Source organism: Amblyomma americanum, chromosome 1 (assembly GCF_052857255.1).
Source record: "Amblyomma americanum isolate KBUSLIRL-KWMA chromosome 1, ASM5285725v1, whole genome shotgun sequence".
NCBI lineage: Eukaryota > Metazoa > Arthropoda > Arachnida > Ixodida > Ixodidae > Amblyomma > Amblyomma americanum.
Window position 1 is genome coordinate 269,958,132 of NC_135497.1, and position 24,342 is coordinate 269,982,473.

The 24,342-nt window shown below is 47.0% G+C and overlaps 2 protein-coding genes across 5 annotated transcripts in view; one reads left to right on the forward strand and one right to left on the reverse strand.

Annotated features, from left to right (window-relative positions):
- The window catches only part of LOC144115067 (breast cancer anti-estrogen resistance protein 3 homolog), a 172,161-nt gene that overhangs the window by 59,716 nt on the left and 88,103 nt on the right, over positions 1-24,342 (reverse strand). The gene's annotated exons all lie outside the window — the stretch shown is intronic.
- LOC144115066 (uncharacterized) lies at positions 3,914-17,772 on the forward strand. 4 transcript variants are annotated; one of them, XM_077649206.1, is made up of 9 exons: positions 3,914-4,000; positions 8,598-8,693; positions 8,768-8,848; positions 11,072-11,158; positions 11,500-11,579; positions 14,970-15,092; positions 15,202-15,336; positions 15,620-15,784; positions 17,324-17,772. In XM_077649206.1, exons 3-9 carry the CDS (start codon positions 8,776-8,778, stop codon positions 17,537-17,539), a joined length of 879 nt encoding a protein of 292 aa, XP_077505332.1. In that variant the 5' UTR covers positions 3,914-4,000; positions 8,598-8,693; positions 8,768-8,775; the 3' UTR covers positions 17,540-17,772. The 4 variants fall into 4 exon arrangements, with proteins under 4 accessions (XP_077505332.1, XP_077505329.1, XP_077505331.1 ...); XM_077649203.1 differs by lacking the exon at positions 3,914-4,000 and adding an exon at positions 7,286-7,500; XM_077649205.1 differs by lacking the exons at positions 3,914-4,000; positions 14,970-15,092 and adding an exon at positions 7,286-7,500.

Genomic DNA, 24,342 nt, shown 5'->3' on the forward strand with positions numbered 1-24,342 from the left:
TGTCCGAAATACCAAACAAAACAAAAATCCCATAAAAAACAATAAACGTACACTACACCGTGAGCGAAATTAGGCCACGGAAATTATCAGCCTCGCGAAAGCTTCCCGGTAGACCGGTGGGGCACAAGCAGTGTACACACATACTCGGCAGTAGATCGCGAAATGTTAGTTTCCTGCGCGTCTAACGTGCATAGCGTCATTACTGTCCCAGCGTTGAGCAGCCTCCACAGCACCGACAGACATGAGCGACGCCATCACCTTCTAGTGTCCCATGGCTGCCTGCTGTTCATGAATGGGCGGCTGCAGGGCGGCGATGGTAGCTTCGCCCAAGGCGACCGCTAACGGTCAACAGTAGCTGCTTGGACGCAACCGTTGGGACTGTCAGGACCGTCAGGATGAGCCAGACGTGGAAGGGCAGCGCCTGGTGGTGCTGCGCCGCTGTGCCGCACCGATCGAACGCAGCCTTCCGGATGGAGTCGAGGACACACTTGCCAGTGTACTCGGCTGTCTGAATGGCCAGCTGGCGTGTCGGCAGTGGGAACACGGCTGCTAGCATCTTCGACAACTGGTACGAAGGGTCTGTCCAAGCACTGTCGGTCGGTGGCGTGAATACAGCCGTGGTGCAGCACCGAGTCGTGGCACAAGCCGTGATAGCCCAGCTGGTCATGGCAGTCTTAACACCGTAAGAAGCGTGAACGCAGCGATCGAACGCAGTCTTCAAGATGGAGTCGAGGACACACTTGCCAGTGTACTCGGCTGTCTGAATGGCCAGCTGGCGTGTCGGCAGTGGGAACACGGCTGCTAGCATCTTCGACAACTGGTACGAAGGGTCTGTCCAAGCACTGTCGGTCGGTGGCGTGAATACAGCCGTGGTGCAGCACCGAGTCGTGGCACAAGCCGTGATAGCCCAGCTGGTCATGGCAGTCTTAACACCGTAAGAAGCGTGAACGCAGCGATCGAACGCAGTCTTCAAGATGGAGTCGAGGACACACTTGCCAGTGTACTCGGCTGTCTGAATGGCCAGCTGGCGTGTCGGCAGTGGGAACACGGCTGCTAGCATCTTCGACAACTGGTACGAAGGGTCTGTCCAAGCACCGTCGCTCGGTGGCGTGAATGCAGCCGTCGTGCAGGACCCAGTCTGGGCACAAGCCGAGATAGCCCAGCTGGCCATGGCAGAACACCGTAAGAACGGTGAACGGCCGCGGACGGCGCACTTCGCGCTGCGCAGACTTCGCAGAAGCAGGAAGCACTGGAGCTTGTCCTGAAACCTCCCGAACGGACCGCAAAACCGAGAACAGCGTCCAGCTTGACGAACTCGACGGGCGTGGAACGAAGCTATGTCGACGCTCGCAAAGGATGTCCACGTCATCTGCAACTGATGGCGATGCCACTGCGGAGCCCACAGGGACATCTTGACACGTGCGACGCACAAATTAAACGAAGTTCAACTTAGGGTTAAGACGACTGGCGCAAACATTATTTTTAATGCCAAGCGTTCGGGGTCGTATTGCAAAAAAAAAAATATGAGAAATATTGTTTACAATATTCGTATACAGTGTGAAAGCCCGGCGCAAGATGTCAGGTGCTGCCACCGGTGGAATTTGTGCGATCCAGGTTGGTCTCGGACAGACAACACAAACGGTGGATGATTTTGCTCGGGTCAGAGCCACCCGAATAGCGCTTACGTGCTAAAACTACCCGATTTCTCCACAACAAAATTCCCTGATTCGTCAATTGGGAAGTGACGTCATCAGGCTCACGCAAACCAATGTGACCCAATAAAGAGAACCGCCAGATTTGAACTTCCGAAGGACTCCTAAAATTTGGCACTCGGCAGAGAGCACTTTCAAACCTTGAATTCCGAAGGACCCCCAAAATTTGGCGGCCGCGTTTCGATCTAGGCGAAACGCAATGGCGCCCGTGTGCTGTGCGATGTCAGTGCACGTTAAGGATCCCCAGGTGGTCGAAATTATTCCAGAGCCCTCCACTACGGCACCTCTTTCTCTTTTTCCTATTTTACTCCAACCTTCCTCCCTCCACTTACCGCTCGGTTCGGGCGTCCATCGAGACAATTACTGCGCCATTTACTTTCCTCAAAACCCAATTTTCCCCCCAAATTTTGCAGTAGTCAGACCTCCAAAAAATTTGGCGCTTGACCCACCCACAAAATTTGACACGTCGCTCCAGCCCGAAAATTTGGCACTTAGCCTCGGCTAGAAAAGTTGGCAAGTGACCCATCTAAAATTGGAAAATTGTTTTTGGGGAAAGGAAATCGCGCAGCATCTGTCTCACATATCGGCGGACACCTGAACCGCGCCGTGGTGGTGGTGGTAGTGGTTTTATTAAAAATAATAGTAAAAAGGAAGGAAAAGATTTTTGCTAGCCCCGGCATCTGCCATCGATACTGAAGCACCTGAGCTGGGGCAGCGGAAAAAAAAAAGAATAGCAGGCAGAATGGAGAAATGAAATGAAAGAGGTGAGGGGACAGGAAGAGAGGATAGGGGAAGAAGTAATATGTACAAACTATTTACACAATAAGAAATGTGTCCAGGTTGCGCACGATCAGTTCATTTTCGAGGAATTAAATCACACACGCGCACAACACTGTGTTGGTTACAACTGGAGTGGGGCGTCCAGTGATTAATCGTTCAAGGTAGAACTCGCGGAGCGTTCGGTCACTGTGTGTAACTACCTGACGAAGAACAGACAGGACGTCAAGCCCGTGTGTTCGAGGAATGCACAGAGGCTCACCAAAGTTCGCTCACGAGTGCACGCACTGCCCTGCGGCCACAACAGCGTCTTGATGGAGTCTGGTAGTATGCCCTGCGCCCTATAGGCCGCGAGCATAACGCGACGAGCATCGGCGAACGCGGCACAGTGAAGGAGCAGGTGTTCTAGTGTTTCCACTGCACTGCATCCGTCACACACAGCACTCGTCGTTCCCCGGGCCACACGCAGCCAATGCGCGCGCGGAGGATCATTGCACGTTGTGACCGTGTAATTGCGCGACAGCCGTTGACACTGTCGATGCGCTTACCTCCCGCGATGCGTGGGTCGGGGTTCTGCTTTCGGAGATGGTCATGGATGTCCATGACCATCTCCGAACCGCGCCGTAAAGGAAGAAATAAAGGAGGGATTGGAAGAAAAAGGAGCTGCCGTAGTGGAGGGCTCCGGAATAATTTCGACCACCTAGTGATCTTTAACGTGCACTGACATCGCACAGCACACGGGCACCTTAGCGTTTCGCCTCCATCGAAACGCAGCCGCCGCGGTCGGCTTCGCACCCGGGAACTCCAGATCAGTAGCCGAGCGCCCTAACCACTGAGCCACCTCGGCGGGGTATTGGCCCATCTCCAAAATATGGAATTTATTCCACCCCAATAATGTGGCACTTGGTCCACCAAAAAATATGGCAGTTGGCCTATTTCGAAATTATGGGCTTGGTCCACCCCCAAATTTCCGGCCGTTGGCGCACCCCAAAAATCTGCTATTTGGCCCACTAAATTTGGGAGTTGCCCCACCTCCAAAATATTTCCCACTTGGCCCACACCCCAAAATTTCGGTGTTGGTCCACGTGTAAAAAATTTGGCGGTTCGCCGTGCACTTCACATGGGTCAAGCTGCTATAGTGGGTGGATATGCAGTTTTGGCTTGAATAGGTGACGTCACGTTAAGAAGGCGGGAAAATCTGATTTCAACCGGTTTTGGCAGGAAACGTACGGCGGTGGGGCGCCGAGCGTCCGTCTGTCAGGAGCTCACAGATAGGAAGGCGGCATTTTCGGTGTCTCTCAGAAGCGGTTCTCTGCGTTTCTGTGTTCTCATTGCAGGCCCGCTGGATGCAAAACACAAACGAACGCTCCCCTCCGCGCATGACCGCGCCTTACGTCGCTAGGGGGCCGGCAAGTGCGAACGCGCTTCGCATCGGCTCTGTACAAACACGGCGATTTCATCTGAATTTCGACCCACTTAGTGCCCATCTCTTCACTGCGCCGTTCGCAAAAGTAAGCGCTACCATCTGTTCAAATTTGGTGGCCGTCGGTCCCCTCTAACTGAGCCCACGGGCCGAAAACCGCCCTTTGCCGATCAGCTGCCGCATTAGGCCTCGCGACACCGTGCGCCAAGCTTAAGACGCTTCGACCTCTCCTACATCGACAGTATGGAGGCCCAAGTGATCAGAGAGACCATGAACTCAAAGGACTATGATCCCAGGGACTGGAACCATATCCTGAGTTTACCTACCCGTCAGAAAGGAGCACCGAAAATCCGGACCAGGCGAACGCCATCACCGGCTCACGACCTCTAGATTCCGTACACCAAGCGTCCCAGCTGCGCGCAACGCGTCTCGCAGCGCAAAGGTCGCAACGCCAGCCGCGGTTGCCTGATGATGCCTACAAGATAGTGTTTCGTTCAAACGGGGGACTTACCTTAAACGACCTTCAACCGCGCCAGTTCGCCTGGCCCTGATAACTGCAGCCAAGGACCTCCAAGCCCCAGACGCCACCAAATTGCGTATCCACCCCTAAACAACGTCTGCACAATGAGTACCCCGCATCAAAATGACGCGCTACGCCTGGTCGCCATAAAACAAATCACCATTCGAACTCAAGCCTACGCCATAACCGCCTACATCACCCCCCCCCCCCCCCCCCGGATGGTGCAGTAAGAGTAGTAATCACTAACGCCTACTGGGAAGAAACCCCAGCAGAGATTCTGGAAGACCTCATCACGGGCAACCCTGGCGTCCCCATCATTGATGCACGCCGCATGGGACAGACCCGTTCGATCCTCATCACCTTCCGGGCGGGTCCGGTGCCCCGAACCGTCTCCTACGCAGGCGGACTCCACAGCTGCACTTTATAAAGAGGATACCTGGACGCTTGCACAAACTGTAGAAAACCAGGGCATCGCGCGGATTTGTGTACCCTTCAGCGTACGCACAACTGTTCAAGATGCGGTATCCCGCATTCCCGAGAGGACACCCCGACATGCACCCCAGCCTGCATACTCTGTGGAGGCGCCCACATTACGGCTACGAAAGGTTGCAAAGCGAGGAGACGCCGCTCTCCGCCCGCTTCACCGCAACAGCACATCTCCCGCACACCGGAGCGAGACTCAGAACGCGCCAGAGTTCGTCGCTCCAGCAAGTCTCGCTCATCGTCTCGTCGCTGCCAGGACCAACAGCCTCCACAACTTTCCTGGGCGGACAGAGTAGCAGGCAACAGACTCAAAGCTACCAGCAAGCCCTCAACCACCCCCACCCCCCGCCCACACAGGTGGACCCCCGTGACCGGGATCTCCAGGCCCTGCGAGAGGAGGCGAGTCGTCTTACCTCTCTCATCAAGACCCCCACCCCCACCCTTCTACCGCTTCCGCCAATAGTCCCTCTCACGCAACCCACGCCGCTACCTCAAACACCCACTGAAAAGATGGAACAATCGGGCTCCCAAACCCCCCCTCATACCCACCCAAGAAAAAGCGCACAGCAGAGCACCGTCACCCAGACCGACCTTCAATGCCTAGGGGTCCGCATGGACGCTAAACTCGCAGTCTAGAGGCAAAATTCAATCACCTCATCGACCATCTGTCCCAACACTTCGAGCAACAAATTGAAGCGGCATTTACGCGCCGGTGCACACTCTTGAGATGAGCCTTGCACTGTACGACACCCGCCTCCAAACAATAGAGCAGGCCCTTCCCTCGCTGCACGTACCCAATTCCCCCCATCAATCCCGCCCACCTACCCCACAGAACTCCTTACCCAACCCACCTACCCTAACCCCACCCAAGCTACAGTATGGCGGGGCGACCAGCTAATTCCCTATCAATTCTGCAATGAAACTGCCGCCGCCGGGGCAAGCGCGCACCCCTCCAACTCCTCCTTCCCACACTTCCCACGCCCCACATCCTCCTCCTTCAGGACACACATTCCCCTGCCATACTTCCCAGCTACACATCCGCTCACTCGGACGCAACGAATACACCCAGGGCTTCCACACACATACATCGCTCCATTACACACCAAACGCATCAGATCACCTAAGAGACACACTGCGTGATCACAGAAATCATACCAGATGCACACTCTACACCATCCAATTTTGCTGCAAATATATACTACCCACCGTCTCATCCGATGGCTTCACTGGAAACGCTACTGCGAGATTTCCATCGTATTGCAGGCAAGCATCCATTGATTATCGGAGGGGCCTTCAACAGTCAGCATATTGACTGGTGCTACCGCACCACCACGGGACGAGGAAGGCGACTCTGGTCCTTGGTACATGAGCTCCGCCTCACAATCCACAACTTTAACACTACCACGAGAATTGGCAACAGTGTGAGCGCGGACACCAGCCCAGACTTGACACTGAGCCGCAACCTTGCGGGTATTACGTGGAACACAACACAACACACATTAGGGAGCGATGATTACATCCTCTCGGTTACAGTACCGTACAAAGAACGACCCTTCACCTAACACACAAACTCACCAAGTGGGATGCGGTCCGCGCCGCACGGGCGGCCCTTCCTGACGCTCCCATTACAGACATTGACCAGTGGGTGGCATCGCTCATGAACGATGTCTCCGCACACACTCGAACCCTTGACACCACACCAGATACGCCCACCCTCGACACTCGCCTGGCCCTCCTATGGGAGGCCCACCATAGCATCCTAGAGCGCTGGAAAGGGCAAAAGCTCAATCAGACCCTTAAAAAACGGCTATCCGCCCTGCAAACACAAATTACACTCTTAATCGTGTAACCTTTGTGTATATCCTTATCATTATTTAACCTTTATCTTAGAGGTTACACGGCTCAACGTTTTTATGTTTTCCTTCTTTGCAAGGTTTAAAGGTTTACATACTCCTTTACAGATGTCACAACATAAATTTAGAAGTACGCGGTTCGTGTATACCTTTAACCTATATATCTGATCGAGTGCGTGCCGCATACATCTATGTATACGTTTAAGTTTTTGCGAAGTTGCCACATTCGGCGAGGAGGATCAGGAAAGGAGCTTGAGTTCAAATAGCGCGCGCAACTGTATTGGATTGAAATGCCTTGCTTTGGGATGAGCGGCTTGGGTGGCTTTGAGTTCGGCATTTTTATGGCAGTCAAACACGCTACTGAATCTTTTCACTGTTGTAAAGTATAATATGTAGCAATTGAAAATACAAAAAGTTTTATAATGCTTGCGGGTAGGTATGATCTACTTTATAGCTATCCGAGTGTCTTCTGTGAACGATACCAAAGGCGCTGCAGTGCTGCTTGTCGTCCCACTGCTTGACTGGGTACACGTGTTGTGCGTTTGCGGTATGCGTTTGCGATGCCTGTCAGGCATAGACACATTTGCGGAATATTACACGGCCGCTGCAATTAACAGCAGTGTGAGTGCAAGCAGTACATGGTGGTGTGTACCGTCGACATGGCCGAGGACAGAATTCGATGCGACTACTGCGACCACAGCCCCAGCAGCCACAGCAGGATCGCCGATCTCGGTGAATATAAAGTTTCGTTATGCAGCAGTTGTCTGTTTTCCAAATTTCCTGCCCTGACAAGCAAAGGTGCCTCTCGTATAAGAAAAATAAGTGTCCTAGAAGCAAGACGCTGCAAATTTTTTAGCTGTTCTGTGTTGTATTTTGTTTTCGCCTGATATTGACAGGCTTCTCCCGCGCCCAAGTATTACACGTTTTGCTTTCACGGGCGCGCATTGCTTCTGTCGCTTAATATTGAAACGATCTCAAGTAAGAAGTTTCACGCAGCATGTTTCGACTGATTGGGTGTCTGCAGTGCTGTTTGCGCTAAAAGCGTCGGCCACCAGCAGACTGTTATTCACACCGCTGTCATGCGCTCGCGCCTGACATGGGACGAAAGTTTTTTGTTCTCTCTGCGGCTCATGTGTCTTGCCTCCCGCGCTCGACTCATCCGCCTTGCCATTCACGCGTTTGCGTGAGCGCAGTAGGGAAAAGACGCTCAAACTGATCGACTTTTAGCAGTGCGCCCATTAATCTGACAGCCGAGTCCGCGAGAACGAAACAAAATATATGCTTCAGATACGGTTCACCGAATCACAGTAGCACTGACTCCGCGCACATGTCAGCTGCTTGTTACCTTTGTGAAAAAAAAAATAAATATGACTGTGGCTTCTGCTCAAGCAGTGTCAGTCTCACTTAGCGGGTAAACTGCTCCCCGTGGCCACAAACCTGCGGACTGCCGTTGAATCACTCCCGTTCATGAATAAATGCAGAGTGGCGCACGAGAAGAAGGCCCTCGGCGTGATGCTTCGTGTTATTTGCCCCTTTGCATGAGTCTGCTACCGGCTTGGTCGCAATGGTGCTCCGCACGTGTGCAGTCACACGGAGCCTTGTTCACGCTCAGTGTGAATGACCCTCTACTGCGTCTTTATTGCACTCCTGGCTTAAGTGTCAGACTGGTGCGAAACGCACGGGCCTATGCCTTGGATATACAGCGTCGAACTGAATAATTTAGATGAAGTAACACATCATGATGAAAATAAATTATGTCCAGGTAGGATGGGATTATTTTTCTTTTGTTTTGCTACATGTCTTAAAATTCTCTTTTTACGCATGACAAGAACCATCGAATTCAACAGAATGTGTACATGGGAACTTGGATGCTCGGTCTTGTGAGAACTTGCTTTCACAAGGTGCTCAAGCCCATGGAGGCCACGGTGTGTGTCATTCATATCCACATAGGTTTTCTATGTGAATAGGAGCTATAGCATGGTGTTTTGGTTTTCTGCAGGCCCAATTATGCAAGACACTGAGCAGCAGAATAATGCATCTTCATCTGTGCTGTCAAGCTCTCAACCTGGATGTTGCAAAGGTGAATCAACTGTCTTTTTGCCCGCAATATAAACTCAGTTGTAATATTCGTCAGCGGGGATTTTGTGGAAAAACGCTTGTAACTATGAATTTTACATCCCGGATCAGTGATAACAGCTTATCTTGAGTTTTAGTTGTGACGCCTATCCATGTCTGAATTGCTTAGAAGTTCAGCAGGTTACCGCTTCCTTCTTAATTGCTTTGGTTTTAAGCTCTTGCACCACGACCACAAAGGTCATTTGTGCAAAAGCACCCGCATACGCTCACCAACACTGACAAAGAGTCTTGATTGATCTTGTATTGCTCGACACCTATCAACAGTGGCGTCATGTTGATTTGAAAAAACCATGATAACATAGATGCTTCTATATCTGGTCCAGCTGCCCCTAAATTTTACCGCGCTCAACATGATAGTGGTCTCCAAGTGTGGCCCCCCACACCCAAAATTTGACCTTGGCTGATTTGGACCAAAATCCATCTCAAGCCATAATTGACCTCGCCCAACACAATGGTGACCTCAAAATTGGGGCGGGGCCAACCCCAAAATTTCCCCCACCCACCTGGGAAATTTGACCTTGGTTGATTTGGACCAAAATCTGTCCATCTATAATTGACTGCACCCAACATGATGGTGGCCTCTAAATTTGGCCCACTCACGCCCAAAATTTGACTGGATAATTTGGATCAAAATCAATGTCCACCCATAATTGACCGCACCCAACATGATGGTGACCTCCAAATTCGGCCCTGGCCATTTTCAAACTTTGGCATGAGCCACTTCCTAAAATTTTACCTCGGCCAGTTCACACTAAAATCGATGTCCAGCCATGACTGACCGTGCCGAACATGATCAAGTAAAGCCAAAAAACAGTTACAACCCTGAGAACTTTTTTCATAAACGCTCAGGATGAATGTAATTAAGCTAGGGTCGTTTTGACCTGTTTGAAGGCTGGTGTCTTATTTATGTCTTCCAAAATGAAAGAGTGGTTATGCTATTGACCATCCAATTTTTTGGGCAGGAGTGCATTGTTCACTGAACAGGTGAGCTAAAATTTTCTGCCTTTTGAACAGGTTTGGTTTGGTTTATGGGGGTTTAATGTAAAGAAACAAGGAAACGAAGAAGCAGGAACAGCAATTCTCCGGAAAGAAGCGCCTAGCTTGGGTAAAGTGCTACAAAGCAGAAACAGACGGCAACAGAAACCTGGGCGCCCTTGGAGACATCCGAACGGCGGTGCCCCGAAGAGAGTGGACAAAAGACCACCAACAGCCCAGCGCCTTTAATTGGCAGCAACATTGGGGAGAGCCGCGCGGTCAGCTACAGACGCGGCTTCAGCTCTACACGCCCGCAGGCGGTCCCCTTCCCGAATGAACTCCAGATGTCAAACACGGCGCAAGTGTGGGGGTGGGGACGCGACCACCAAACCATGTGCATGTGCGGGTGACAGAGAAAGAGTGCCTCATGGGCATTGAGGGTGAAAAAGCGTGTGGACGGGGCCAGTGCAAAAAGAAGAGCCGTTGGAAGATGTGTGTAATGCCTCTTGAACATAGACAATGTTTTTGTTATCGTTAAACAGATTTATCCCTGTGTGATTTTTCCGCTGTTATTCGAACCCCAAAAGTTTTAAAATTCAGAGTTGTAGCATTATCGCTAGATTTAAAAGAAGCTACTCTATGTACATTACATTTAACGTCCCAAAGCAACTCAGGTTATGAGAGACGCTGTATTGAAGGGCTCCGGAAATTTCGACCACCTGAGGTTCTTTAACGTGCACTGACACTGCACAGTACACTAGAATTTCGCCATCGAAATTCGACTGTCGTGGCCGGGATCGAACTTGCGTCTTTTAAGCCAGCAGCCGAGCGCCATAACTCCTCAGCTACCACGGCGGCCTTTTGAACAGGAAACATTCAACTAAAATTGATGTCACTGCTCTGACACCCTTAATGCTGAAGGTCAATCGAAGTGCAGTACCTAAACAATCTAGTGCTGCAGGCTTTGAACCAGCCATTACAGTGAAATTCAAGCTCATAAATTTTTTCTCCTTAAACCAGATGGGCCCTTGCATCCTTGAAGATTGGACAGAATTTATGTTTAGTGTTTTCGTAACATGATGGCAGTTGTGACTATAATACCTAATTCGTATGTGGTCGATCACTGTTCTGTATTATAATAGTTGTAGTAAAGTTATAAACTGAGAAGGCATATAATTTTTGTTTTATGCAGATTCCTTGCCCTGGACAGGTGAAGAGTGCCCAGTCCAATGCGAAGACACCACAGAAGGCAGAAATGAGGCGTACAGTTCCTATCAAGGTAAACAATTATGAAAGGGAGATAGTTGCTCTGACATTTTCAGAGCTTTGCTTAATATTGCTAGTAGCATCTGCTCAGTATATGCTCACCTGCTTAAGGCAACATTGAGCTAATATTACATGTGTGTTAATTTTAATTGATCTTTCTCAAGAATGCAAAAATATTGTTGATAATATTGCATGTGTGTTAATTTTAATTGATCTTTCTCAAGAACACAAAAACATTGTTTTTTAACAGTATTTTGCATTTCTATTTACCACTTTTTATCAATGTAGTGACCTTGTTTTTACAAATGGCAGATGCAGGCTCTAAGTTATGCAAATTATATTCTTTCATTATAGCCCCAGTGCAGGATGCACATGGAATGACTCCTACACAAGCAGTCGCAAACCAATGCACCGAATCACTAAGAACAACCAAGGTCAGCAAGCATGTCTACACATTGTGCAGGTTTACACCAAGGCATTTCTGGGCTTTTTCTCGACATGTAAACAATGTTCACATGAACAAAGCTCTAACTGTGTGTTGTGCATGTCACCTTCAGTTTCCCTGCATTACTCTTTACCGAAACCACATTAGTAACGAGTGTTGTGGGCCCCAAACTAAGGAGCTATCGCCTCTTTAAAATGTCCCTACGCTTTCCATCAGGCCTTCTGTTTCTGTTGCGCCTGCGTTAGAGCACACTTCAGTTTCCTGTGTTAATGTGAGTTGAGATCAGTAATGGTCTGGAACCCACAGAAAACCTGTGTTCTTCGGATTTGTTGTCAAAGCTGTCCTGTTTAGCTAGGCAACTTGAGTCTAAGCACAGGTACTGAAAAAGTTGTTGTGGACACGGTTGTAAGCAATGTTTCAGATATTTTGACAATTGCTGGATCTTCCATTGATGCGTCTTGCATTTGTTCTGGCAAGCTAGGAAAGTTGCTGTATCAGTCACAGGGAATATACTTTCCTCCGAAAGAAGTAACACTGCCATCTAATCCGAAGGCATATATTGTTCCTTTGAAGTCTTTGCTTGAAAACCTACTTCAGCACCCTAAGCTAGCACACTGTTTCGAGGCAGGGCTAAAAACTTCGGACAGTGAACTCCTCCGAGACTTCACAGATGGCACCAGTTATCAGACACATCCTGTAGCAGCGCTTTGCGACAAGAACAAATTTGTAATGGTGCTGTACTGTGACGATATTGAACTTGCCAATGCCATTCGAATGAAAAGAGGTTTAAGAGGCAAGCTCACAGTTTTTTATGTGACCTTTGTAAATATCAAGCCATTTGATCGATCCAAGGTGAACATTTTTTTTCTGGGTGTTGGTAGGTCAAAGGATCTGAAGTCGCAGGCTGCAAGACGTCTACTACTTGACGATTTTATCGTGGCAGTAAACCAGCTTCAAGCTGGATGTCAACTGAAAACCGCTGATGGTGAAAAAACATTCTTTGGATTTTTGCCGGCCTACATTGGAGACTCTCTAGCATGCCATAATTTTGCAGGTTTCAAAGAATGTTTTGCTAGAAATGTGCGAATGGCCTGCAGGACATGCATGGTACCAACAGCAGATTTCCATAAAGTCTTCCATGAAATACAATGCCCACTGCATACTGAACCCCAGTATGAAAGGCACCTCGTTGAACTTCAAAACACTAAATCATTAAAAGATATTCAGGAGCTGTCATCACAGTGTGGCATTAAGTCAAGGTCTCTGCTTTCAGATATTGCAGGCTTTTCAGTTCTGACTGACCTTTATAACCCAATGCACATTTTTATTGGAAGGAATTGTACCTCTGGAACTCTCACTGTTTGCTACGTTTTCAGTAAGGGAAGCATCATGGTTGACCTTGAGGCAACTGAATAAATGCCTGTGTGAGTTTTCTTTTCATAAGATGGTAAGCAGTAGTGATTTTACTCGTTGTTTTGAACAAGGCTTTAGCATGCCATCTTCAGCTAGTTCTAGCTAAGTGCTTTTGCTACATTTCCTTTTTTTGTTTGATGACTTTATTCCAATGACTCCTTTGCAAGAGCTGCACTGTGAGTGTCTTTTGGTGTTGTGCATCGTCACGCAGTTTTTACTTTCACCGGTGATATCTCCTGATGCATTAGGACAACTTGAAAGTCTTGTAGCGCATCACAATGAACTTTTTGTGAAGTTGCACGGTTCTGAAGCACATAAGCCCGAGTTTCACATGCTATTGCACATGGCATCGCAGATACGGCGCTTTGGTCCTTCGCATCATCACTGGACCATGTGATTTGGAAAGCAAGGACTCTCTTCCAAAATCAAAAGTTCTGGAATTTCAAAAATGTTCCACTCTCCATAGCCGAGTATTTTCAAATAACATTGTCGAATGATCTTTGGGAAGGGTCACAGCTACCCCGTTATGTGATTAGTCCTCTTGAAAAAGCATTTCTAGGCTTGGCCTACCTTTTTCTGTCACAACTGCATTCATACACTGCGGACTAGATCCCTCTAATGTAGGCGATAGAGCCACAGCTGTGTCATATGCTGCAGTCAAGTGTCAAATTTTCTGTCTCGGATGTCATTCTGTTTGCCAAAACTGATGAATCAGTTTTTGGTGAAATAGAGAGCATTGTATTCTGGTCAGAGAAGATATTTTTCAGTGTAAATGTTCTAGTGAAGCTTAACTACTCAAAGCGAGTGAACGCATTTGATTTTGCAAAGACGGCGCACACATTGGTAATTAAGGCTGAATCACTTTTCTATCCATGGCCACTTTTCTCATACAGAAGAAATGACCTACATTATGCTATATCGAAATGCATTCACGAGATGCCGTTTGCATAGATGGAATCGTAAAGTAGCTTCAAAACTGGGTTTTTTGAAGTTTTTCTTCAGTAATCTGCAGGCATATGCTTATGCAAAAAAAAAGAGAAAACCTGTCCATATTAAGATGTTTTGTTGTATTCAAGTGTGGCCATTGGAGTTAATATGCAAGATGTGGAATCTGTGTACATTTATTCTAGTTTGTTTATGGCTATGTATACCTGTTTTATGAGGATAATAAAATATTCTGCATTTGGTGGAGCTTGCAAAGCTTTCTTTATTACGTAGGTGTTCAATGACTGGCTTGTTGAAAACTTGTCAAGATTCTCTGAGTACGTGCAGTCTGTACTTAAAGGGAAGGCTCTTCCTGAACTGATGTATAAGAGCCAGTGCCGCCAGCTTCGTGCAGAAGTCTCGTTCTTTCTTGAGTGAGTTATTTCTTCATTTTTAGCATACTTAATATTATGGTGTTCGGCTGCTTCTTGGGATTTTACTTAATTTTTTTTTATGACGTGAAACGGGCTACATAGACAACGGGAACAGAGCTGAACGACGGTGGACGTATAAAGCTCTTGGAGATGCCCTTGTGAAGAAATATCCGAATTGCAAGTGGGAGGCTCCTAAGCCAGGCACTAGGATTATTGAGCTCACAAGAAGTGCTATTCACATAAGCCATCATATATTTAAAAAAATAAAAAATGTATGCGCATGATGCTGAGGCCAAATACTTAAGTCTATTGATGAATGTATTTTCCTGGACATGAAGCGAAAGTAACAAGAAAAAAGGAAATTATATGGAGTGGTCGAACCAGAAAATGTGGTATAAGATGGGTTAGAACAGCACAAGAAAGCTTCGTTTAAAATCGGTGGCAGAAACGTCTGCTGAAACCAAAAGATGTAAACACGTTAAGACAATGAGAAATGATTTTGCTCCTTACTGAATTTTTATGCACATAAAAATACTATATACTGAAATAGGTTGCCCCGTAATTGTTATTGATGTTTTGTGCTCATCTTATAAATGTTTTGCACATAGTGTCTTCATACGTCGACTATCGCTTCAGCGAAAGATGCAGTGGCACCAGCAAAAAAATATATTCCCGTTGTGGAAAAATCCAACCCAGAGGTCACAAAGGAGATGGCAATAGCAAAGTTACAGGTGGGCTGAAAATTTTGAATTTTCAGATGTGACAAGTACAGACAAGTGACGTTTACATTTTATGCCAGACAGGAGACCTTTATTATATGCCTTTGTTTTTATGTTTTAGTTATTTGTTTCGGACACCTTAAGCAGCGTGACCTACAACACTGAGAGGGTCATGTGCCGCCTGAAAGTCACCTTCCAACACCGCTGCCAGCACTATGTTCACCCTTTGCCAAGTTACTTCTTGGTCGAAGACATCGTAAGCATAAAATTATTTTATATCAGCCTAAATTGTAGAAAAGTTCTTAGTAAAGCATATGCTTCTCAGCAGTGTTGCCGAGTAAATTTAAAAATCCAGGCATGCAAAAATTGATTTTGTCATTTTGTATTGAGGGCAGCACAAGTCACAGTATGTTTTGCTTGCTTTTAAAAAAAATAATGCAGGTTTAGCCACGTGGCTTTTTTTCAAAACTATTTCCCAGGCAGCTATGCACTGAAGTGAAATAAGCTGCTTTCTCTTTTTTTTTTTTGGTTCTACACAGCTTTGTGCTGAGGCACAACTGCGTTTTGGAAGCACTGTGGATGAACTAGAAGTGAGGCTTAAGGAAGCTGCACAAGTTTTCTCGGAGAAACAAGGCCAGGACACCTCGCTGGTGGAGATTTCCCGTCATTTGCAAGATTCCATGGATCACTTTTTGATTACGGAGGTAAGTTAAGAAATTCTGTCTTCTCTTTGCATGTCTGTATTCAATAAGAGGACCCAACTGAGCATGTTTATAAGTGTTCATGTATGAAATGCAGCGTAAAAAATAGACGTCAGTGAAAAAAATAGCATAAAGACTGACTTTCAAGTGAACATTAATTATGAAACAAAAATATTTTAAGTTCTTCTGCACACATAAATTACAAATAAGTATGTATAATGCAGACAGGTGCAAGTTGTTTTACAAATGCAGGGTTTACGTGGGTCCTTGAAAACCCTCGAATATGGAAATTATGCTTCCAAGGGCCTTGAGAGTCCTAGAATTTCTCTCTGGCCCTTGAAAAGCCATGAATTTAAGTGTGTTCAAGGAAGCAGCCATGAAAGAGCTCTTGCACTCACTAAATTGTTTCTTTTACACAAAAATACTGATGTTCTGGATAATTCCACAGGCACTTTTGGAGCATAGAATTTAATCTGTGCGACACTTGACTCATTCCACCACTGAGCAGCTCAGCATCGGAAATGAGTGCATATGTGCACGTGTATGTATTCACACGTCTTTGTATGAATTGTTTGTAGCCGGTCTTTTCTGGCCGTTTGTTAGACACGTGTGAGGAGACATTACTGTATGAACATCTTAATCAGCTATGTTATGCCATGATTGTTGCTGCTTTTCGAGCTTCTGTAAGCCACTAACCGCTAAATTGCTCATAGTTAATCCATAAGTTTGGGGTAGTGATGATATTTCTCCCTTTATGTGATGAGATTAGGAATAACATCTACCTGGCAACAGCCTATCAGTAGTAATGCATACAAATGCCTGCAGTTATCTAGTGATTTCTCCGACTTCACTCATAACAGTATTCTTTGTCAGCACCTCAGCCTCATGGGGGGCTAGATGGCTCATCACTATGGAAAGAGTTAAAAGCGTTAAAAGAACGTACACGGCAGGAGACACAAACGGGCGCCTGTCCATGTCTCCTGCTATGTGCATCCTTTTAATACTTTCAACATTTTGCACAGCAATAACGTAAGACTGTCTGAAAGACTGCTTAGAAAAAGGCTCAAGGCTTTTAGAACGTCCCTGGTGAGCTGAAAAAGAAAAGAACAGGAACTTTCATGACTGCCTAGACTAAAAAACGAGATTTATTTGAGCATTTTCAGTGGTTGAAGTTTCATGTGCACAGAAGTTGTGCTCTGTGAAAAATACTGCTTCGAAAAGCTCCCCGATTCATTCGTCCTTGAAAAAACTTGCACAATGCCATGAAAGTCTGTGAAAGCCCTTGAACAATTTTTCTCTGAACCCTGCCTGCATGAAACCTGCAGATGCTTGCAAAAGTGCGCAAATCATGAAAAACGACTTTGGTTAGAAAAAGAAAAAAACAAGCGACTTACTTTTTCTCACTGTCTAGAAAAGATATCTCTTTTTCATTAAGGAATAAGGAGAGCATAAGCATACTGCAAGCAAAACATAGAGCAGACCGCTGCGTTCAATAAATTCAGCAGTCTGATTATCTTGGGTCTTTTGCAATTCTACTTACAGACTGCACTACCTACAGCAATACAAGTTACTGCGCCTCATGTGTATACAGACAAGAACCAGTCTTGGATATATGGAGGCACCCAAGCAGAGGTCATCGCTTTGAAAGACAAGAACATTGAGTGGGCCGTCATCATATGCCTTCGGGTGTACTACCTGAAAATCCTGAGCTACCCGCGTGCATTTTCGCAGACACTTATTTTGTGCAAAAACTCCTAAGACCTCAAGTTCAAATCCCACATGGGGTTATCTCCTACCGATTGAAGTGCTTTTTGACACTTTTAAAGAACAAAAAATTGTCTAATAATAAGGTTACAAAAAATCGTTCTGACACGAACGACAGATGTAGCAATAGATAATTTTCTGGCAGAAAAAGATTTTCTGTTACACAGTTCATGTAATGAATATATATTTTGCATTTTAATAAAGTGCTTAGTATTTTTATTCATTTGACAGTAATTTGTTTTGCATCTGGGCAAAGGTCTGACAACCTATGCACTTGCATTTGTCATGCCTCTGCATCTGCGAATGAGTTTGCCATTCCATCTGTAGCCATAGGCTACCGTATACACGTGGACATTGTAAATGACTGGATCAGGAAGGTGACAGACCACTAGGCCAAAAAAAAAGCACAGTTAACCTAACTCTTTCTTGGACTAAAGGGCACTAATCATATTTCATTATACGCGTTGAAATGAAAGTACAGTTCGCCGTAGATTGGATCCGAAGCCACAACCTCTGCATGTCCTATGCGGTGCTCTTAGTTGAATAAGAGATCTTTGCACCAGACTTGCAGAGGTTGTGGGTTTGTATCCCATGCAGCTGTGGTGTGCTGCATTTATCTTAAAGGTTAACTTTAAAGGTTTACAACAAGAATACTGCGTAAACTTTTAATTTAGATGGTTTTCAGATACCTTTAAGTAGATGAATACAAAATTTTAAAATGTATGCCTTTAATAAAGGTTACACACTTGGAGGTTGCAAGTTAACCTCTGTGCTAAAAGTTGCTGTGTAACCTAGAAAAGATCCATGACCTATAATATAGAGGTTGCCACATCTAAAGGTTATGCATAACCTGTATATTAGAAGCATACAAATTTTGAAAATGTATGCCTTTAATAAAGGTTATCAGATTAAGAGTGTACTGAGCACTCTGAGGAGCTCTGCCGATCCAACTGGGGACAGATTTGCGATAGTATGGCTGGCAATCTGTCCTGCAAACGCAGTTGGCAACTCCTCCGTCCCTTAATTGACCCCACGCAATCCGAAACAGCCACACAACACCACGTCGCACGCCTTATACACAGGACCGACCTTTCTCCGACGCACTCATCGACATACTTAGGAACACACATACAACTCCCGGTACCTCAAACCCCCTCCCCCTATGCAGGCACCCCGAACGCCAATCTCGATGCGGAGATTATAGAAGCAGAAGTCAGAGGGGCCCTCCTGACTCTCCGCTCTAACTCCACTCCAGGAGTTGACCGTATCTCCAATAGCATGCTCCGGAATTTGGACGGTCAGTCGATCGCCCAGCTCACGGGGTACTTCAACAGATGCTGGCAGGAGGGCACCCTTCCGCTATCCTGGTGTCACGCCAAAATCTTATTCATACCCAAGCACCACAAACCCCTTACACCTGCAAATCGTCGTCCCATCTCACTAACATCATGCCTGGGCAAGCTTTTAGGGCACGTCGCACTCGCCCAACTCACTCAACACATGACGGAGCAAGACCACTACCTGCACAGCATGGTGGGCTTTCGTACCCACCTGTCGGCACAGGACGCCATGCTCCAGCTCACACAGGATATTTTCGACCCCTCATATTGGGCCACACAAAAGCTGTCCTCGCCTTGGATCTCTCCAAGGCCTTTGATTGCCAAGACCATCGAGTGATCATGGCAGCGCTCTCCCCCTTGAACATAGGTGAGCGTATGCACACTTATATTCAAGCATTCCTTACAAACCGCACGGCCGAAATTCACTTCGGTCCCCACACATCCCGCCCATACACCCTTAGTGGGGTTGGCACCCCCCAGGGATCTATCCTCTCCCCTTTGCTCTTCAATGTCACACTCATCCCCGTTGCCCGCAAACTACAAACCACCCCTCACCTTCGGCATACACTCTATGCTGATGATATCATGCTATGGACCACCCATGGCAGTGATGGAGACATAGAGAATACTCTGCAGTCGGTAGCTACCCTCACCCAAACACATGCGCGGAGTATCGGACTCTTATGCTCTCCAAAGAAGTCGGAGCTCCTCATACTCTGCCCCACCACCCGAAACTGCCACACAGCACCCATAACTGTGACACTGGAAAACCGGTACATCCCGGAGGTACACACCCTCCGGGTACTGATCCTCCACATCAAGAACAACGGGAAAAACACTCACCATCCAGAAACTCAGGCAGACAGTGGTGTCGATATCCCAGCTAATCCGCCGAGTTTCTGGACACCACCGGGGCATGAAGGAGCATGACCTATGTCGTCATTCATGCCTTCGTCCTCAGCTGCTTTCTCTTCACGCTCCCCTACATGAAACTCCAGAGCACAGAAATCTCCTCCCTGGATGCCATGATCCGAACAGCATTTAAGACAGCACCATACCTACGCCTAAATACCTCAACTGAAAAACTCCAGCTAGGCCTACACAACACGATAGGTGAGCGAGGCCCACCGGCAGACACATCCTACTCACCCTCGGTATCAGGACACCAGCCACGGATCCCACACAGCTTCAGGTCCCCACCACATTCACCGCGAACTACTAATTAAACCTCTCCCCAAAAACGTGCACCCTACCTACCACGAACCCCGCCGCAGAGCTCGCGCACGGGCGCACCACAAACACTGGCACAGAACCGGATGCCGTGTGGATGGATGCCGTATACAGAGGCGAGGACGCGGTTGTAGCCATCACGAACCCTCCCTACAACCGATTGCCACCCTTCACATACCCCCTACTGCCACTTCGGAGGAGTCTGAAGAGGCCGCTATTGCCCTAGCAATCACGCGCACGGAGGCCCGGTATTACTACGGACTCTAGAACTGCCATACTAAATTTTGCCCGCGGGAGAATTCACGTCCCTGCATTTCGCATACTAAACTCCCTCGCCGCACACCCGCCACGCCACATGGAGGTCATATGGGTGCCTGCCCACTCCGGGAATCCCGGAAACGAGGCTGTCAACGCTTTAGCCCAAGGTTCACTCAACCGGCCTCCGATCTGGGGTTCTCACGGGAGCGCATGCACTCATTCAGTGAACTGACGCAGGCCTGCAAAGCCGAGCGTCGGCTGTACCCCCCACCCTGTCTCTCCCTCAACAATTATCACCAGACACTTTGGAGGCGGCTCCAAACACGCACCTTACCCTCCCCTTATATACGCTCGCGCTATCACCAAGTCCACACGAACCCCTCCTGTTCCCTCTGCCACCGCCCCAAAGCCACACTCAATATTATCCTTTTTCTCTGCCCGGCGGATCCTCCCCCGCGGGACCTGGAGCACCTTACCACTTGGGAGGCTTGGGAGACCCTGCTGCGCTCCAAGGACCCGGCCAAGCAAGCCATCGCCACAGGCCGGGCTGCCAGCGTCATCAGCCTCCGGGACATGAACGTTTGAGTGCAGTGTGGCCGTGCGGGGGCCCAAGGACCTGCGCGTCCTAAACTCCCCTGTGTCTAAGTTTCCACCACCACCACCACCTCTTGAAAGACAGCTATGAAGGCGCCCCTAACGAATGGCCAAGCCAGAACAAACGGTAAATAGTTGAATACCCCTCCCGCGCGGGCACTGCAAAGGCCTTTGAGAAAAAGGCCCTTAAGTTCAAAGACAAAGAGCGAGTCGATGCGCCGGCTGCACGGTGCTGCGTTCAGGATCTTTGGTTTGTTTTATAGGGTTTAACGTCCCAGAGCGACTTGGGCTACGAGATACGCCGTAGTGGAGGGTTCCGGATAATTTCGACCACCTGGCGTTCTTTAACGTGCACTGACGTAGCACAGTAGACGGGCCTCAATAGCACTTCGCCTCCATCGAAAAGCAACAGCAGTGGTCGAGATCGAACCTGCTAGTTAGTTAGTTAGTTAGTTATATTGATTTTAATGGCGCAAAAGCAACTTAGGCTATGATGCGCCAAACACACGGTTAGAGCTTTTGTTAAAGGTTACGCTTTTTATATCTAAAGTTTGTATAAAACATTGGCTTCTCTGAGAAATTTAAAAATGCTAGAAAAATCAACCAGTGCTTGATCTCCTAAAAGTAACCTGGGGTGTAGTGGGATGTATTCATTGTACAATGTTGTGAAATATTTTTTCCTCAGTTGTTCCAGTTTTTTGCATACAATTAAAATGTGGTTTACCGTGAGTTCATCGCCACACATTTCGCAGAGAGGTTTGCCTTTTTTTGTCAGTAAGAAGTTGTGAGTAAGGTGTGTGTGTCCAATGCGTAGTCGACACAAAATAACTTCTATGAAACGCTCCTGATGTGTACATGATCTCCATTCTCCCAAAACAGGTTTTATAGAATGTAGTTTGTTGTTTGTTTGTTCGTCCCATGCAATCTGCCACTTATTCCTGAGTTTACTGTGCAGTAATTTAGAAAAATCCCTCTGTGGTATGTTAACTTGTTTTATATGGCCAATTCTAGCTTGTGCTGCGCAAGCATCTGCTCTCTCATTACCTAAAATTCCAACATGACTAGGGACCCAGCAGAATATAATGTTATGTTTTTGCTTTGTAATTTTAACTATGTTATGTATGATTTTTCCTATTATGGGTTCAGCAGCGTTTGTAGAATGCAGCGCTTTTAGCATACTGAGTGAATCGGTGTAAATGATGCTATTTTTTATGTTTTGTTTTACTATTTGTTCTACAGCTACAAAGATGGCATAACACTCCGCAGTAAATACCGATGCATACTGTGGCAATCGTATCATTTTTTCATTTGTTCCTTGAATTACTGCACTTCCGACATGACTTTCTGTTTTTGAGCCATCAGTGTAAAATTCGGTGTAAGTGTCATATTTTTCTTGTAGTGCAAAGAACTCTTGCAGTATGTGCTCGTGTGGTATTTTCTCTTTGTTTAAGTGTGTCAATGTGAAGTCACATACTGAAGGAAGGCTGTACCATGGTGGTAGATATTCATGTCTTTGTGCAATATTAGGTAGGGCGTCCAGCACTGCTAAGTCTTCACATTTATCTTCAAAGCGCATTATTAGTGGCCTGATAAAATGTGGTTTATTATTGAATAATCTCCTAGATGGGCACTTGGTAACAATGGGATAGCAGAGATGTTTAGGGAGAGAACGGGTTTTTAGGATGTACGTGCATGTTAGTGTGACTCTTCTATCCTCTAGTGTGGGCTCATTAGCTTCAACGTAAAGACTCTTTACCGGGGATGTTCTATAAGCTGCAGTTGATAGGCGCAAACCAAGATTATGAACAGGGTCCAGTCGTTTCAAGTAGGATGTTCTTGCCGAACCATATACCACACACCCGTAGTCCAGCTTGGAGCGCACCAAAGAGCGATATATTTGCAATAGGCATGCTCTATCGGACCCCCACCGTTTTCGCGAGAGTACCTTTAATACATTGAGGGCTTGGGATGCTTTCTTTTTCAGGTTGTTAATGTGTGACAGAAATGTAAGTTTCTTGTCAAAAGTGACGCCTAAAAATTTATGTTCCTGTTTGACTGGCAGTGTGGTTTGATTCAAGCACAGATTGGGATCGACCTGTAGGCCTCGTCGTAATGAGAATAAAACAGCTATTGTTTTCTCAGGGGAGAACTTGAATCCATTTTTCTCTGCCCAAGCAGCCAGTTTATTTAGTGTGATTTGTATTTGTCTCTCGCAGGACAGTATGTTGGATGAAGTGTATGCTATCTGTATGTCATCTACATAAACTGAATACATTACGGACTTAGGTATTACTTTGGCCAAAGAATTCATTTTTACTATAAAGAGTGTCGTACTTAAAATGCATCCCTGGGGTACGCCATTCTCTTGGGTGAATGTCGTTGATAGAGTTGCTCCCAGACGGACTCTGAATGTGCGGTTAGTCAGGAAGTCGTTCAAGCAGTTCAGCATCCTGCCGCGGATCCCTAGATCTGCTAGGTCATGGAGGATGCCGAACTTCCACGCGGTATCATATGCCTTCTCCAAATCGAAGAAGACACCGATACAGTGCTGTTTGTGGATGAACGCCTCTCGGATGGTGTTTTCTAGGCGGACAAGGTGATCCGTGGTCGAGCATGCTTTCTTAAATCCACATTGATGTAAATCTAAGAGTCGACGAGATTCAAGTGTGAAGGTCAGTCTAATGTTTACTATGCTTTCGAAAGATTTAGCGATGCAGCTAGTGAGGGCTATCGGTCTGTAATTGTTAGGACTTGTTGGTTGTTTTCCGGGTTTCAGAAAAGGTACTATTCTTGCTTTCTTCCACTCCTCAGGTATTCTGCCAGTCATCCATATTTTGTTAAAGAAGTTCAACAATGCCTGCACAGCAGCCTCAGAGAGATGGGCAAGCATAGCGTAATGCACATTATCGGGGCCTGTTGCTGTCTTTTTACCAGAAGATAATGCCTTAATCAATTCCTGGAGTGTGATGGGTTGATTGTAGTCCTCGTTCATACCTGCTGCAAATGGAAGTTTTTGTTTTTCTGCTATTGCTTTGTGCTTCTGGAACGTGTTTGTGTAATTGGACGAACTGGAAACTTCTGCAAAATGCTCACCTAGTATGTTGGCCTGTTCTTCTAATGATGTTTGTGTCCCGGGTGTAGTCAATAGAGGAAGTGTGAAAGGGGTATGGTCACTACTGAATCTTCGAACTTTTTCCCACATTTTTTTTGAGGTTATTGAGCTGTTTATAGAGGACACATATTTCTGCCACGAGGATTTCTCGGCGTTTCTCCGAACGAATCGCGCTCTGGCCTTGGCCCTCTTAAAGGCTATCAAGTTCTCCGCTGTGGGATACCGATGCAGAGAGCCCCAAGCTTTATTTTGTTGTTTTTTTG